The 17,067-nt window shown below is 48.2% G+C and overlaps 5 protein-coding genes across 5 annotated transcripts; all 5 read left to right on the top strand.

Annotated features, from left to right (window-relative positions):
* Positions 1-678: 678 nt before the first annotated feature.
* EV420DRAFT_107837 (uncharacterized protein) lies at positions 679-1,119 on the top strand. Its single transcript, XM_060465697.1, has one exon. It carries the CDS (start codon positions 796-798, stop codon positions 1,027-1,029), a length of 234 nt encoding a protein of 77 aa, XP_060340131.1. The 5' UTR covers positions 679-795; the 3' UTR covers positions 1,030-1,119.
* A 5,199-nt stretch (positions 1,120-6,318) lies between these two features.
* Positions 6,319-7,394, top strand: EV420DRAFT_1499886 (uncharacterized protein). Its single transcript, XM_060471009.1, has 2 exons — positions 6,319-6,511; positions 6,573-7,394. The coding sequence occupies exons 1-2, from the start codon at positions 6,323-6,325 to the stop codon at positions 7,116-7,118; spliced, it is 735 nt and encodes a 244-aa protein (XP_060340130.1). The 5' UTR covers positions 6,319-6,322; the 3' UTR covers positions 7,119-7,394.
* Positions 7,395-9,130: 1,736 nt separating this feature from the next.
* EV420DRAFT_1473392 (uncharacterized protein) lies at positions 9,131-11,658 on the top strand (the record flags this gene model as incomplete). Its single annotated transcript, XM_060469128.1, has 8 exons — positions 9,131-9,157; positions 9,189-9,233; positions 9,531-9,659; positions 9,706-9,847; positions 9,927-9,995; positions 10,089-10,152; positions 10,194-10,352; positions 10,503-11,658. The coding sequence occupies 8 exons, from the start codon at positions 9,131-9,133 to the stop codon at positions 11,656-11,658; spliced, it is 1,791 nt and encodes a 596-aa protein (XP_060340129.1).
* A 1,071-nt stretch (positions 11,659-12,729) lies between these two features.
* EV420DRAFT_1634763 (uncharacterized protein) lies at positions 12,730-13,930 on the top strand (the record flags this gene model as incomplete). The annotated part of the gene is made up of 4 exons (XM_060476364.1): positions 12,730-13,091; positions 13,142-13,164; positions 13,218-13,326; positions 13,369-13,930. The coding sequence occupies 4 exons, from the start codon at positions 12,730-12,732 to the stop codon at positions 13,928-13,930; spliced, it is 1,056 nt and encodes a 351-aa protein (XP_060340128.1).
* A 916-nt stretch (positions 13,931-14,846) lies between these two features.
* EV420DRAFT_1634762 (cytochrome P450) lies at positions 14,847-16,653 on the top strand (the record flags this gene model as incomplete). Its single annotated transcript, XM_060476363.1, has 11 exons — positions 14,847-14,892; positions 14,944-15,033; positions 15,094-15,313; positions 15,381-15,517; positions 15,569-15,684; positions 15,732-15,828; positions 15,891-15,904; positions 15,950-16,145; positions 16,197-16,278; positions 16,335-16,462; positions 16,517-16,653. The coding sequence occupies 11 exons, from the start codon at positions 14,847-14,849 to the stop codon at positions 16,651-16,653; spliced, it is 1,263 nt and encodes a 420-aa protein (XP_060340127.1).
* Positions 16,654-17,067: the final 414 nt, after the last annotated feature.

Below are 17,067 nucleotides of genomic sequence, written 5' to 3'. Positions count from 1 at the left end.
TGACTTTTAAATTTACATACAGAGACAATTCATATGAAGCGAGATCGCCGCTGAGCAACAGTATGGCGTTTCAAGGACTACCTACACTCGCTGTGATGTAGCAGCATCGTCCAGTGAATTGAAGACACTGATGCCAACACACATCTGATGATGACGGTCTCGAAGCACCGGCAAGGAGGACCTGCGGCTGCGGTTACTCCTTATATCCGAAACTTGATATGTTCCGTCTCAAATGGCAATTCAGTCACTTGGGTAATAGGTATACCGATCCAATGACTTTCAACTGCTCAGCGTCTACCGCTAATTCATATCGGGTTTGCTCTTTGTGCGTCAAGCCAAGCTTCTAATTTACAGCTCCAAGATGGTACATTGTCTATGTTCTCTGAGACTTCATTGAGACATGATTTGAATCGCGGGCACCCTATACTTACAAAGTTTGATCATTTTCCACCCTAAGTCCGGGACACAGCATTCAGTACAATGCACAGCAAAACCGGTGCCGCGGAGGGAATTTGTTACCAACAACAGTCGACGGGATGTGCGCAGCGCTGATTCAGACATTACTATAAGACTACAGATCACTCCGTACTAGTCAAACATCCTCGATGTCAGGATCGAACAGTCCATGCAAGTGCGATACTAAGATGACAAACGCGGATACCATAGATATCAGGAAGGTAGGTTGCAATCAAGTTTTCTTCTATCAAGTGTTTATTGATTGGATGCGACCATAGGCATACTGGGATGTTCAGCTAAGCGAGGAACCAAGAACATCGTCTGATTCGCTTCCACCTTATGAAGCCGAAGACCAATTACCCCCTGCATATTCAAGTCAGAACCGGCATCCTCCGTCTAAATATCTCTGTCTTTGCGGTATACGTACGCTACCATGCTTCGTATTCATTTCGTACTTTCATCTTCTGTTTTAGTGTGTCCTCTTCTCTGGATCATCGGGGCCCTCGTCCTATGGTTTCCATTACGACATGTGTTTCCTTTTCTATTTTCCTTACGACGACAAAATACCGATGATAATGTATCGAGGAGAGTACGAAGAAACGAGGTGCAATGGGCTAGTGTTTGTTTAACTCTAACCGGTGTTTTCCTTTTCATTGGAACATTCATTTTCGTCACAAGTTACTGTGCTTGATATCATTGGTCGCATCAGGGATGAGTCATTGAATGTGTTACTACCGCGTAGTGTAGGGGATCATGGATAAGGGTATTTATAATTCAACAGTGTGTACTTTCTCATTACAATATATAGCGAATCACGAGCAATCTGATGGCAACGAGGTTTCATACAAGCCTCCGCAGCTCGCAAGTCGCCACATCAAATTCTGCAAAATGATCCTGGTCTGTCTCTCCCTACTCTACGGCTCGATTCGTCAGCGTACTCTCCCTCATCATGGCGGCAGTAGTTGTGGCATAAGAGAACGAAAAGGCTGGTGTCTCATCGGGCGCAGGTGGCGTCGCTGGTCGCTTCACCTCCCGCCGTCTACTTGAAGATAAAAAGACCGTCCGAAAAATGTCAAAATCGGCACCTTTCCTTAAATTTGGTCCATCTGCCAGTGTGACCGTCTTCGCCACAAAAGACCGATCAAAATTACACCCGGCCGACCGCCGCTGGTCCTCCACAAGGACGCCACCAACAATGGTACCGATATGAGATGGTAAGGTATGATATGAAATCTGAGCTGCCTGGTCGAGCTTCTAGCCTGAGAAAGATGTCAAGTTAACGCGCCGTAAGCAATAGAAGCAGGCCATATACTGGAGCGACAACACAGAGAATCTCCTGTCCCAGGACTAGGCGTATGTTGATACCGGGACAGACAGGATCAAAGGAATCCACAAAAACTCGTCTGTCCGCCAATCGCAATCCCAACGCATGGTGCTGTACGTCCAAGGTCAAACGGAGGTGGTCGAGTTGAACCAAATTTTCTTCCTGAACGCCGTTGTCGAATGGTGGCCGCCGCAGTTAACGTCGTCGATTCTCAAGTGGCGGTGATAGTATCAAAGCTGCACGATATGAAAAGCGCGCTGCAACTTACGAGATTTGGCCTGATCTGCGGTGTCGCTGTCAAACTGTGTCCCAAAAATTCGGCTAATATAGAGTATTCAAAATAAAATCGATCCGACATACGTACCTGCGGCAGCTCGGTCCGAACGAAAAGATTCTCGGATGTCAGTGGAAGTTAGATCTGTGCAGGATATCTGCGTAGGGCCAGAGAGGAACGGGATAGTTCACATGGTGCGAGAAGACGTCGTCTCAGGTCAAAGCAGCCGATCAGAGGTCCCCCTGCGCCTGGCCACGACATCATCATCAACAAGGTGCGTTCCAAGCGTTCTATCTGTAAAAAGACTGTAAGGATCCACTACTAGCCAGGGTGAGCTTGGATGTCAACAAAGAAAACACAATAAACCTGACCAAGGTCTGCCAATGTTGCACCTAGAACCTGGTTATTCGGAAGGAGCCATCTAGTTATCCCCGACACGACGAGAACGACGGAACTGCATAGGTTGAGGCATCATCCTTCTTTCGTATCGATGCGCTCATCTCCGACATCGCATGGGTACCTATAGTGCCTTAGATAACCAGCATGGTAGTGTTCCTTTCATCCAGGTTGTCAACATCCTAACTAGGAAAAGATGAGGACATGGAACCAGGGGAAGATAGGATACTTACTGGGTGTCTAACGTGGTGGTCATTGCATAATCCGCCCGCTTCCGGTGTAAATTACTGCATTACGCTTGAAATGAAATCAAAACAAGGGCAAGCGTGGTAATTGCAACCATGATGACCGGTCAAAGACGAGTCTCCGCTGAATTTGGCGTGAGCTCAACATGTCTCTTGAGTCGGCGGCCTACGGGGTAAGGGCCAATGTATATGAGGACGATCCACTTACCTTCGACACTCTGCGTACCAGAGAAAATGCGGGGGTCCCGGTGGTATTAAGGATTCGGCATCCCTGCATTAAAACAACAAGATGTGTTAACCGCCGAACGCAGAAAGAAGACCAGCATACCAAGATCAGGGGTGGTGAGTATCAGGACGATTGATGGGAGTAGAAGCGATTCAAGCGGGTAACCAACCCAACAAGCGTCGAAGTAAAGAAAGGCAGGGAAGGCTGCTGTTCCATAGGGTTCATTCGCCTGGAAGAGAATCGGCAGGTGACCCAAGAAGACGGAATAAACTACATACTGCGAGGAACCCATGCTTCGCAAACGTTATGACACTATCCGATTTATTTCTCGAGTCCCCATCACCTACCAGATCCAGACCAGACTTCGGCATGGCGGTAATGCGAGATATGCAGAAAGCAATACTGAGCCAACGGTTTAGAATTATAGATCGATGGCGGTTGCGACGGCCTGAATCAGGTCCAATACTCGTTCCCGAGAGTACGTGAAGTAGCCAAGGAAGGCGTCACAGTGAAGAGGTCCGAGGTCCGAGTCAGTTCTAGACACCTTGACGTAAAAGTTCCTTTACCGCTTCGCTGATGTCGCTGGAAAAGGACGAACTGGAGGCCGGATGTCGTAGTTTATCACAGAATCACCGTGACTAAACCCATACTCCAAACTATCGTCACTGAAGATGTTGTAAGGCTCATATTTCCCACGTCAATAGCAGTCCCTGGACGGGAGGTTGTCTTGATAAGTTGACCCTAAGATCCAGTACAATCCTGAACAGTGAACATAGTCTTTGATACTTCGAATTGACTGCGACAGTCAATGTCTACAATTTCAAACGGCCTCGTGCACGGAAGTCGTCCGAACGAAAGTATCTTGGGCAGGGTGAGAGAATCACGTTCGATTCCTGATTCAAAGATGTGTGTGAGCAACGAATTGATGACATACACCCTTGCATCTTCTGCCATGGCTTTTTTTTTCTTATGCGAGCCTCTGGATCCTTACGTTAACAGATATGGATGGTCGAAGCATTCCTCTGGGTAGTGCTCCATTCGACATTGATTCCCTCGAACGCGTTCTGTAGTAAATACTTGTGAAGACGGGCACCGTGGCAAGTATGTGAACACACACCAACCTTATATTCGAGTACGACTGTACCGAACATTCCTTCCGTCATTGACTGCATCATCTGTGCAAACACGAATGAATGGAGGTGACTGGGCGACTGAACCTGATGGCCGAACAAAGTCTAAGCGACACTTTTAATAGACGGAACACGAAATACATACTTGTATGTCTAAAAAAAGTAGCCTAAATCACGTTGGCAGGTACACACCAAAAATGTGACCAGGCATTATTAGAGCTAGTCAAGCAATATATATGCGCATATAGATGAAGGCGACTATCCTACAGCGCAAGAACAAGAGAGGAGTGTCTTCGAATCACAATCCATTTATTTGACAAAAAAGACGCTACGAAAAGAGTTAGGCGACGAGAAAATGGAGAAAAGTAAAAGGACCGACCCCTCGGCGCACAGTGGACCGTTAGTCTCTGATTGTTTATAACAACGTTCCGGGTTGCTCTAATACTTGCGGGTAGTATATCGGACTGAAACGATGCAGCGTGTCAAGACTGCTGGTAATATGGGCTTGGATAACAGTATGCTGATAAGCAACAGAGTCTATGGCTTGATAGACCAGCTATTTTCCACACACACACACACTGGAAATCAAAGATGCGATGGAATTCCGAAGACGGTGAAATCTCTGGCCCGTGACAGGGGAATTGAAGGTCAACAAGGGAATAAGATGGCAAATAATTCGAAGATGGTCCTAGATCTCTAACATTATTGGATCTGGCACCGCGACGGCTTACCCACAGAAGAACGTTACGAAGTTTTTGTGCATCATTATTGTATATAAACGAGCTCGGAAATTCAATGCTATTTGTTTGGCGCATAGTATTTTCGGGCGGTGTAGATGCACATTGTAACCTGTCGCATCATATTAGATTCTTGTCAGAAGAAGTAAGGAAGCGTACATGTTCACGGTCAATTGCGAGTCAGCGTTGATGTTGATCGCTGGTTGAAGAAAGCCGTGCCGTGATGCCGAAGCCAAAGGGCGTTCTGAATTCGCACGGAATAATTTGGTGGCGAACCGGGCCGGTTCGGAGCTCCAACCCAATCTACTTGTTCCTCGTCTACAGACAGCCCTTGACTAGCCTTGACTGTCGAGTAGAGTGTCGATACTGCGTCTGGAGAATCGTTTTCTCCGCTACAGCCTAGGTGCATATCCGAGGGTCAAGGAACGAGACTAGTCCGACTCGAATTCCCTAGTACGAAAGGGCATCTGTGTTGAAAATCAAACCACGGGCATGTCAATCTAAATATTTGGGCGCTATATATTTTATATCAATTGTATTTTAGGATAACACCATCAGTACGGTGCAACAGACCGAAGCATCTAGCAATGGCTGCGTTCCAAGAGATGTCCAACGCATTAGAGTTTAAACTTGAAGGTATTTCTTCGCCTCGGTGGAAGCACGACATCCTATACTTCGCCTGCTTACCTTGCTATCATTGGCAGCCCGCGGATTTTTCATCGTTGCGTCTTATTGATGACTCGGTAGTATTCTTCCGCTAGGACGCTTCTGCTAGCTAAGCTCCGCCTCTATCGTAGAGATGCCCCACAGTCTGAGAATCTACCAAGTGCGACTACGGCTCTGATTCTCATGCTTGCGGCAATTTCCTCTTGAATCGCCGGTTGTTGACCAATCTCATCGGAACCGGAGATCGTCAAGGACGATCAAACTTCCATATCACTAGTCATATGTTTTATTGCCCTCATTCGTGTTCATTCTGCTTTCACGGTTATCTGATCGGCTTTCCATAGTTTTTCCTTCAAGGTTAGCCTTTAGTACGCCACAAGCTTCGCTTAGTGCAGGCCTACGGACCGTATGCTCAAGGTGTTTCACTAAGATAAAAGGGGGTCTATATATGTTCTCCATTGTCGCTAGGAGCATATCGGCTTCATATGACATTTCCGGCAATCATCCTTCCCCGCCTAATGAAGGCGATTTAGTGTGTACGCCCTCTTCCCTGCATGGTTGTTCAAAATTGCTGATCAAACGAGGAAGGTTCTATGAACACTTTCCAGCTTCCACGCCGCAAACGTACACTCTCAATTGGCTGAATCTGTCTTCCCGATATAGAGAGAAGATGTAGAGGGCCAATTTCTCGCGTGTTCTATGTTCATACATAAGATCACGGCCTTACCTTTCTAAGGCCCTTACACTCCGACGCTCGTATGAAATACATACTCGTGTCTGCCTCGGCAGTTGCGGATCAGGGGATGGATTTTGTATAACCGAACATATAAGATGCCGTCTCTTCATTCCATTTTCACTAGACGCCAAGATGTCTTCCTTTGTCAAAATAGCCCTCGTTTTCTCATCTATGGTGTCCATCCATGTTGGACTGACTCCTCCAAATCGTCCTCCCCCGGTGGATGTTCAGTTCATACCCCCCGAGAAAGGGTCGGTTCGGACCAGTGAGGTCGTTCTGAGACGAATATTGTCTTCAGGTGGCCCGGCGACCTACTTCAAGGTATCAATGCTTTTCTTTTCATCCATGGCGTCGATATGCTAATTCAACATTCTTTCCACAGGCACTGTTCTGGACTTTCTGCACGCTAGAATCCATACTTATCCTCTCCGTAACTTATCCCAAGTCGCCTGTATCGCAGCTCATGGCGACTCTCTTCCCCACCTCAACCGCCATATGCCATCCAACACCCTTCGCCGTCATCTGTACCCTCATCACGCTCTCCGGAGGCTTCCTTCGCGTGCATTGCTTCCGCGCTTTGGGGAAATTCTTTACCTTCGAGCTTTCTCGGCAGGAGAACCATAAGCTCATCACCTCGGGAGCGTACTCCCATGTCCGACATCCTTCCTATCTAGGTGCGCTCCTCACGTTCGCCGGTGCCATGCCGCTTTTCGCAGGCCCAGGCTCGTGGGTATGGGAAAGCGGTATCCTCAGAACCATTTGGGGCGTTGCGGGGCTCGCCTTGTGGTACGGAGGAATCGTCCTCATGCTAGGAACGTTGATGTTCAGGCTGAAAAGTGAAGACGAGTTCATGCGGAGAGAGTTTGGAAAGGAATGGGAAAAATGGGCCGATGAGGTGCCATACCGGTTGATTCCACTGATTTACTGAATGCAAATAGAGGAGCATCATGATTATTTTCGTACAGTACTAATTGATGGTTGCAAACTTTAGCTTCGGCGGTCCGGACCGTTGCCATGAATGTTCTTGCACATAAAAGCCATACCCACCCCTATCGTCAGTTGAATGAGTGGCGTGGGGGCACATCGTCGAGTTCTCTGGTCTCCATCAGGTGTTCCTATTCCAACACGATAACCCTGTAAAGATGGCTGAGTTTCTGACTGTCTGGATTGTCCCTACGGCTGCATTTCCAACTACAAAAGTTCCATTACCAACATGTCGGGTTTGATGAGACAACTTAGAGAACCCCCATACAATTATAATTGTCAAAGTCTTGGGTTCGCCACGGCCCATGGTCTGTACAAGAGTTGCCGCGACGACGGCGTTCACTTGAGTGGCAGACATCCGCCACCCGCACGTCGCGTCGTATGCCATTGATCTAGTGTCTGTCTTTCAGATTTTTTTGCGGAAACATGAGGTCCGTCGGGAGAGTCGTCGGAGGGGATGATTGATATTCCTGTGAGAACATTTTAGCGCTCGCTTCCGAAGGGACGACGTCCTTTCTGAGGCCGTGTATCTCCTCTGGGTCTATGCGACTTCTCTCTCGCCTTGGCAAACTTTGTGACAACTTGGTACAGGCACGACTCGCAAACTTGTGTTCGTTTGACCACGATTCTTCCTGCCTACTGACCTTGGCCGTAGCAGTACTGAAGGACCGAGACAATACGCCGGGCGAGTGGCCTACTTAAGTTCCTTACGAACTCTGACTAAAGCCTGAAGTGCCAGATCCATTCAATCATTGCGTTTGCGTTGCAATCCCTCACCTTTGTCTCTCCTTCACATAGGACCAACCTTCGGACAATTATGAATGGGGGTACATTTTCTTCAACGGCAGTCACGGTTGTACATAATATTCACCGATAACCCATACGCGACGGCAAAGGTCGCTCCAAATATTACCGGGGGTGTTTTTTCCTTGATCGCCCCCCAATAAAGGTTGCTCTGCGCAGAATAGCTCAGCTTATTCCTCGAAGTCGAACGAGAATCGCCTTCCCACGTTATGGCAACCTACCCGAGTGCTCGCTCCGTGACTTATCCGATAAAGGTGTGGCCTGATTCCTAGATGGCTCAAGGATCTGCCTTATAAGTAGTTAGAGAGGTTTTCAGTTTTCCCGCTAGCTCACGTGTTCGTTCACTAGCCCTTTACGGGATAGCAAATCCCCGACGGTCTCATTGGGTGTGCCTGCGAAACGGCCTCTTGCGGAAAAATAGGATGTGTCATTATTCACGCTAACACGTTCGGTAAAATAGTGGAGATATTCTTGCTTTAAATTTAGTAGCATGCCAAGAAGGTTGCCGGTGCGTATCGAACCTCGAAGGAAAGTTCATATTCGGCGCACGGTTCCAGTATAATCATGTTCTCTGAGTCAAGCCTTACCATCCTTGACTGGGCTGTTTAGCGTGCATGAGACTAGGCCCAGCAACCGCGCAGCACAGAAAGACCGATGACGTTTCACTAGGTAACTTCAGGAATGTTTCGTGCCGAGTCCAAACTCCGGGACTTCGAGAATTCCTGGTCTTTACGCGCTGCACCTAGAGTCTCGGGCTAAGAAAGGTGTACTCTGGAGATTAAGCCCACTATTCCCTCCTTGGAGTCTTTGCTGGGGCTGATACGCGCTATTGAGGCTTAGCTCCGAACGCTCGGGCCCGATGCTAGACCACACAGGAAAGGAAGTACATACGGGCATTGCGATACTCCGCATCATAGAATCCTACACGTGCTTGCAGTGCCGCCAACAATTTTCTACATGGCGCCATGCACTAAGGAATGACTGAATCAAAAAAACCGTTAGATTACTCAAGGAGAGAGGAGGAAAGGGACCACCACCGCATAAGACTTGAGCATTGAAATGCATAACCTTAAAAAGTGAAAATAAGGGCCAGCTGACGTGCGGAGGCGATGGCGATGACAGTTGCTACGCATCGGTTTTATGCAGGATGTAATGAATGCTGCGACCGTAAAACGCACAGTAAAATTTCGCTCTATTGTATCCATAATAGGGTCTCTCCGAGAACAACATCTCTCTGGATGTCGAAGTGAAGAAGGTATGTGTTGGAGTTATTGCGAGGGAGGCAGGATGGGTCCGGCAATCCGGACCGAAGTTTTCTATGACGTCGCACGACGCACAACGTGGCGTATCAAGCTATTGACTTTTGACAGTCATCTATCTTATCCAGTTTGTAACCAAGTCGCCATCTATCACACGCACGTAGCTTTAGACTGACCCACTCTAATCCAAATTCCCCCCACTCAAATGTCGCATGCAGCACTGCGCAATGTGGCTCCTAGCGCTGTGTACATTGAGGCCTCGTTAATTATACGGTCATCACACCACATTGTAGTCATATCCTGAAAATCCAATCAGCACGAGTCTCATGCTTCGACTTCATGAATCCAGGGACAGAGTGTCTCGAGATTCGTTTCTGGAAGTCATCCGGAGATTGAAGGACTCCCTCGTAATTCCCCTCGAGGTCAGCACCTTTTTTTTTCCATGTCACGGTGTTGAAATTATTTCAGGCTTCCGCTAGACAGGTAGACTTCGCGAACCTCCTCGGTATCGTGGATATTGCGCGAAAAAACGCGGAAGGCGCCTTGCTCGTTCAGCCCCGCCTTATAACTCTCCGGTCTTTTATTGAAATAACTTACGTCTTGCGGCGCAGTGCGCGAATAAAGAGCTGGCTTTTTTACTGGTACAAATTGATCCGATCAAATCAACTGTTCGTTGAAACGCCGGCTAGACATTCCAGGACATTCCATGGCAGAAACCATGCCCTTTCAGCGTGTGCGGCCGCGTCAGGAAATCGCATGTAAGTCGTAGTCCTACCCCATTTTCACTGACACACCCTTCGTTTTCTGAGAGCTGTACGCATTTTTACTTACTTATTTGAACTGCGACTCAGGGCTGTTCTCCCGCTCGGGGAAGCCGTTCATTAACGCCTCGACACCACCTTTCTTGAATGGAAGGTCGGTGGCCGAACGTAACAACGCTGTTCGGGATACAAAAGGCTCATAAAATCCGAGTTCTCCGTGGAGCGCTTGAGTAAGGCGGACGCGTTTCTGGTACCACTTCGTGCCGCAAATTTGTCACCCACCATCATTAACGATACTGCCACCTTGACGCGGAACACAAGCAGTGTCCTTCCCCACAGTACAATCAATTCCAGGTGTGTATGTAACTTCCTTGTATTTCTCGAGTCCATCCGCTCTGCTCCTCCGTCCTTTCCTGATTGTTGACAATTTTTCTCGGTTCCAGATTCAGATTTATTGGCGTCATATCGTTGTACAATGGATTTCAACTTTGACACTCCCTCCAGTACTCCAAGTCTTCTGTTTTCTGACTTTAATGCAAAGCTACCACCCTCTACGAACAAGCCTGCAGCAATAGACGTTTCCAAATTCCACTTGGATGGCTTCAGCGACTTCAACCTCGACCTATCGGTTCTCTCAAGGCCTGCTTCCCCCGCTTCCTCCCCATCTCCCCAGGCCTCTACATCCTCTGGACGAGACCTGCCACCATCTCGCAGCCCGTCTCCTTCAACGGTTTCCCATCCAGTACCAGACGATTCAGAATCAAACAATATTTTAAGGAGAGTGGCGTCAGGCAGGCTGTCGCCCGCAGCAGTGACGTCGGTCATCCGCGGCTCATGGCCCATGATTTCCCGCATGACAATCGGTCGCGGTACGCCTTCCGATCCCACCAGGAAATCTGAATGGGCGGGAGTCAGCTACGACGAAGATGGGAGGCTAGTAAACAACAACCGGTCAACTTCCACGGACCTGCCCGTACGGCAATCCCTATCCGACTCTGACTACTACGTCCCCACCTCCCCCCAGCCTTTTGTCCTTCCAGAATCCTCCAAGATCCAGCTTGACGGCCTTGGCGGTGCGACCGATCATGCAGAATGGGACTCGCTCATGCAAACGGTTCTCGGCCATGGCCAAGAAACACCCTCTACCTCCACTACCTCCGCACCTGCTACCCCTGCTCCGGCGGACCACAAACCGCAACAACAGCCGTCACTTTCCCCTCTCCCTCTTGCCGACATTGCTCTCGACCCGGAAACGCTGGAAATAGATCTCGGTCTGGAAAAGGCCCTGGACTTAGGGTTTGGGCTCGAGAAGAGAAATAAGGATGGAACGGGACGAGGTATGAATTGGTTCGCGTTGGGTATGCTTTCGCGCTCAGGGTTCGATTCACCCTCAGTTTACTCGACTACGTCGCGGCAACCTACGGCGTCGCGTCCGGCGTCTGTTGTCGACTCGCAGACTAATATCCTTCCTCGGCATGTCCAGAGTCAGGAGGAGACGAAAACTCCCGAGAAAGCCGAGCTGAAACCGGAGGTGAAGACTTCACCTTCACCGCCCAAGGCCGCTCCCGCTGTCGTGCAGTCGAGTCCCAATCCGCGGCCCCCTTGGTGGAGGAAGATATTGGGAAAACTGCAGATGCTTTTCAGTCCTAGAAAAATTTGATTTTCTTCTTTTCTTCTCTCTTCTCTCTCTCTTCATTTCGTTGCGCGTAAAAATGGATTTATACCCCCGCGTTTCTTGGCTTTTTTACCCAATCTCTAATATTTTTTTATTTCCTTCGCCGGAATTTGGACACATTTTACCACTGCTGACCACTTTGTGTCGCGTCCACACTCCTTTTGCATTCTGTTCATTTGTTTACCCCAAGAGTCCATTCGTCGCTCCTTACTACAACTTGACGACTTATGATCATGTACTGTTCTTTTAGGTGATAGGTTTTCATTACACTTCTCTTAATTACCGATGTAAAATCAAATTTTAAGCGTTTCTTCTGCTCGCTCTTGGACGCGATTAGAAATGTGATATCGATCTACATGCCAACGCCGCGATATGTGGTGACAGAAGTTTCCTACAGTAAGAGCTGAATAGAAAGTTATCTCGGCTTCCCAACACTGGCAGAATAGCGTCCGTTGTCCAACCGTTGGGTTGGAAAAAAAAAAAAAATTAAGGTCGCTACGTAGTACAAGAATTTAAAGAGGAGGATAAATTACAGTACTGAAGGAGAGGGAGGAGTGCAATAAATTCAGTTCTACGGGAGTCAGTACGAGGACTTGCTGCAAACCCTGCCCCTGTTCTGAGTTGCCGGTCTGGAACATCGGCCCGGACCTCCGTGAAGCCTTTTCTACTCTGTTGCTCCCAACGCTGCCAAACAATGCGATCTCCGAGCTTGGTTTTTTTTTTCGTGTGTTCTTTAAAAAGTTCTTCTCCGCTGCTGCGTTCTTGTATACTTCGTTCGCTTTTTTGGCTTACCCTCTTATTTCCTTTTAAATTTGTAGCTGGTTAGCGCCTGGTCTGACAGGCTGCTACCCGGTCCGGTCCCCTCGTTCTCAAGAAACCCCAAGATATCTTTCCATCTCTACCCTTGCTGGTTTCACGCGACTCAACTTGGTATTCAGTCATATCAGATGACCAGCTGAGTCCAAAACCATGACTCGAATTATGACAAAGTCCGAGCACGGAGCCGGGAGCAGCTAAATACTCTCCGTGGAAAGTTCCCGCGATAACACTACGATCATGGCAACATTCCTTGAGCTCGGTATCCCGTCCTCTACGTCCACTGTTTCTGTCGCTGCTATTAACCTCGGCGCACTACTACTATCGTCAGTCCTGCCTGCAGGGTTCTTCCTCGAACCCTTACTTCCGGGCAACGAATCGTTCAGACCGCCCGTCTATGCATTCTTCATCGAGCATCGTATCACTGGCAAACGCCTCATGTTCGACTTGGGGCTGCAGAAGAATCATCCCTCTGCTGTTCAGGAACTGCTGACGTTGTGGAGGGGCCGTGGATGCTACCTGGAACCTGCTGACAAAGATCTATTTGAGAGGCTCCAGGATGGTGGAGTTGACCCGGCGACTATAAATACGGTTATTTGGAGGTAGGTCGCCGGTCGTCGAGATTCAAAACATGAACTGACTGTATGTCTAGCCATGGCCATATCGACCATACTGGTATAGCTACGTTATGATTGATTCTGAAAACTTATTTATGGCACTGTATGTAGGTGAGATGTCCAAGTTCCCAACTACAACCGAGCTCGTCATTGGTCCCGGTTTGGATACTCGTACATTCCCAACCACACCCGAGTCTCATCTCCTCGAGTCGGATTTAGCGTAAGGTTGCTTATTTTTCTTGAGCATGGCTAACCTACTTAGAGGTCGTAAAGTGACTGAACTCGATCTCAACGATTTCGCACTTACAATCGGTGACTACGAGGCACTCGACTACTTCTCTGACGGTAGTCTCTACATCTTGAATTCCCCTGGAGTAAGTACTGGTCCTCCCATTCTCCTAGAAAAGTATAGCTTTCTGAACGCCCAGGCTGGGCACATCAGCATTCTTGCCAGAGTCACCTCGACTTCATTCGTCTTACTCGGCGCTGATACTTGCCACCATATTGGACAGGTGCGGCCAACGACCGAGCTTCTCGAGCACTACCCCTGCCCTTTCCATAGCATAGCTTCACGCACCACTCCTCTCCTACCTGAACATCCTGGCTATGGCCATGCTGAACCAGAAGTAGCTCGTACTACAATCGCCAAGTTAGCAAAGCTCGACATGAGTCCGGATATTTTGGTTATAATCGCGCACGATGCTACTGTGCCTGCCGTGATTGACGAGTTCCCGGAGATTTTGAATAAGTGGAAAGAGAAGGGATGGAAAGAGAAGCTTATGTGGGCGGTCTCGGACAAGGATTTCCCCGCGCTTAAAACTTGAATTGTTTTTTCTTCAGTTGTTTTCCCTTGTTGGATATTGAATGTATTCATAATTTCAAGTAGGTGTTGGTCTGCGAGGCACAGATGGCGCCTCGACTACCACTGTGACAGAAGAAAAACAACCGTTTTCGTTGGTCTGGACCACTGTCGGCCCGAACATCCGAGAGACCCGAACTTTTTTATTTAATGCAACGAACGAGGCATCAAAACACCAACATCAACACCTCGACTCAACCAAAAAAAAACATACTGCTGAAATCGGTACTCAATATTTTTTCCTGAATTTATCGCGCCGTATCTCAGCACCGTCGTGGTGTCCACCACTTTAGTACTGTCGCCGGCTGGAAAGAAGGAGAAAGAACGCCAGCAGGTCGGGCTTGCATTGTTGCAGCCCGTGATGGAGCACGCCCCACCGATTATGTCCAGCGCAAGGGTTACCAAGAGACGAATCACCATAGGAATGACAAGATTAGTGTCCTCTGGGCTCTCCTTGCGAGCTGCAAGCGCTGATATCAATCTCATGGCACACGAGGTGGTGTCGGTTGCAGTAAGTATGGGGCATTTACCAATCGAGGTTCGGACGGACATTGTTGTGGTCTCCTGTGACTTGCAAACAGATCACGCACTGCTACTTAACCATCTCCGAGAGGAAACGCCCTCATGACGTTTTTCGGTACCTTATAGATATTGGTTTTATCTTACGTTCGTTCCTTTTACCTCCCATGGTGCAGACATGGATTCTATCTTTACCTTGTCTATGATTTCCAGTGCGAGGACTAGTAACTTGGTTGCTTTTGGCTTTTGGTTTATTCCTCTTGGTTTTTGTCTATATCATACGACGACGGTTCGTCTCCTCATTACCGCTGCCCCCTGGGCCCAAGGGCCTTCCTATCATTGGCAATCTGTTTGATGTTCCAATGGAGCGCGAGTGGGAAACTTGGGCGGAATGGGGGAGAAAATATGGTGAGCTGTAGCGTTTACCGCTGATGTCCTGAATCCATATTCGCGTTTCAGGAGGTACCTCTTCCGTGACGATATTGGGACAGACCATCATCGTGTTGAACTCGTATACATTTGCCAAAGAACTCCTAGATAATCGTTCAGGTTTGTTTTTCCTTAAAGATATAATATGTCCTCCGTTTGTGCTTACTGGTGACTTGGCAGCCAATTATTCGGACAGGCCCTATATGACCATGCCCATTCTCTGTGGTTGGGGAGATTCCGTGGTAATATTGAGTTACGGGCCAGCCTTCCGCATCCAGAGGAAGCTCTTCCATAAAACGATGGGGAATCTGGAGAACCTGCGGCAGTTTTATCATATCGAGGAAGGGCAAAGTCAAGAATTCTTAAAGAAAATTCTAGCCGATCCTGAACACTTTGTAGAGTACATCGAACTGTTGAGTCAGATATTCCCATCTCTTGTCGCCCTAATCCAACGATCGAGCTTTTAGCAATGTTGCATCTGTCGTCCTTCGAATTGCCTATGGTTACGCCCTAGGTAACGACGACCGCCTACTTGTAGAGTGTAAGCAAGTAACGGAAGACTTCATTCAAATGACCAAGTTTCTTGTGAACAAACTGCCCTTTTGTACGTGTCATTCATTCAAGGCAGTTGAATGTTAAACCGAATTTTATATAGTACGACATATCCCGGAATGGATGCCGGGAGCAGGATTCAAAATTCGAGCCAAAGAATGGAAGCGAAATGTACAGGATATAACCAACGAGCCTTTCGAATGGGTGAAGGAACAAATGGTGAGGCTTGCTCGATGCTATTTGGAATCCCTACTGATTCTCCTTAGGCCGGGGGGATCGCAGAGCCGTCGTTCGTATCTTCACAACTCGAAGACGGCGAGGATGAGAATGCCATCAAATATGCCGCGGTTACAATGTACGCAGGTACGGAATTCCTCATATGTGTTAGCTTCATTGGACTGTTAACACGTGTACCCAATCCTCAGCCGGATTTGACACTGTACGTGGACTCCAAGTACCTATGACATTACTAAGAATGATGTAGACAGTCGTCACAACCAAGGTGTTCTTCAAAACGATGGCTTTGTTCCCTGAGGTCCAAGTGCGCATTCAAGCTGAAATCGACTCAGTAACGGGAGGCGACCGCCTGCCCACTCTCGCCGATCGCGACAAGGGACTGCTTCCGTACACGGTCGCCACGCTCTACGAAGTTCTCAGGTGGCACTTGCCTCTTACTATTGGTTCGTATTGTGTATTTTAACAATGCAGACGAACCCGTTGATTCAACCCAGGATTCCCACATCGGGCACTGGAAGACGATACGTACAGGGGTTACTTCATCCCTAAAGGATCTATCGTGGCTTTCAGTTCATGGTAAGCCGCTGGCAGCATCATTGAACATGAGCTATATTAAACCATCAATGATCCAGGCAAATGTGTCGTGATCCCGACCTATACCCTGACCCCGAGGTGTTTGACCCCACGCGATTTTTGGGCACTTCTCCTCAACTCGATCCCCGAGAGCTGGTGTTTGGCTTCGGTCGGCGCATCTGTCCAGGTGTGTAGTCCTGGACGATATTCCACTGTCAGCATATATTCAAGGGAACTCTAGGTCGTTTCTTAGCAGAAGCTTCTGTGTTTGTAATTATGGCGAGGGTTCTCGCCGTTTTCGACATCGTGAACGCCGTTAGTGTAGACGGCGTTCCATTGAAGCCTAGTCCAGTTCAGCTGACCGGTACAGTAAGGTGAGAATATAAATCTACCTTTTACGTACGAAAGACCCACCCACCCATGATGCTCAGCGATACGCCTGAATTCAGTTGCACCATCAAGCCACGAAGTGATAAGGCCATTTCCTCAATCAACGCGACTCTTTGAAAATGTAAAGCATTTTTATTTTGTACGAAGTTTTTCTATACAGAACTGAGCATGTAGACCTAAGCTTACCTCCATACCTGTCTTTACAACTTCTATCTCACAATTTTCTCTCGTTTTCTAAGCCAATCTCGTCTCAGAGTCCTGCTCTTTTTGGACTGCTCACGAAATAAAGTGGTGACGCGGCACGCCCTCATTCGATTGGACTACCTAATGCTGCCACAGAACGAGAAATTGCATATTATGCAGTTACGATAGGATTGCATAGCAGGAGTTGAGCAGGAACAA

This window comes from Desarmillaria tabescens (assembly GCF_030435595.1).
Source record: "Desarmillaria tabescens strain CCBAS 213 chromosome Unknown EV420scaffold_1, whole genome shotgun sequence".
NCBI lineage: Eukaryota > Fungi > Basidiomycota > Agaricomycetes > Agaricales > Physalacriaceae > Desarmillaria > Desarmillaria tabescens.
The sequence above is the reverse complement of the archived record's forward strand: the minus strand, read 5'-3'. Positions and strand labels throughout refer to the sequence as shown.

Excerpts from the sequence above, each read along its gene's own strand:
- EV420DRAFT_107837 (XM_060465697.1), top strand. The coding sequence starts at position 796 with ATGAAGCCGAAGACCAATTACCCCCTGCATATTCAAGTCAGAACCGGC.
- EV420DRAFT_1499886 (XM_060471009.1), top strand. The coding sequence starts at position 6,323 with ATGTCTTCCTTTGTCAAAATAGCCCTCGTTTTCTCATCTATGGTGTCC. Across the intron at positions 6,512-6,572 it reads GCCCGGCGACCTACTTCAAG|GCACTGTTCTGGACTTTCTG; the intron begins GTATCAATGCTT and ends TTCTTTCCACAG.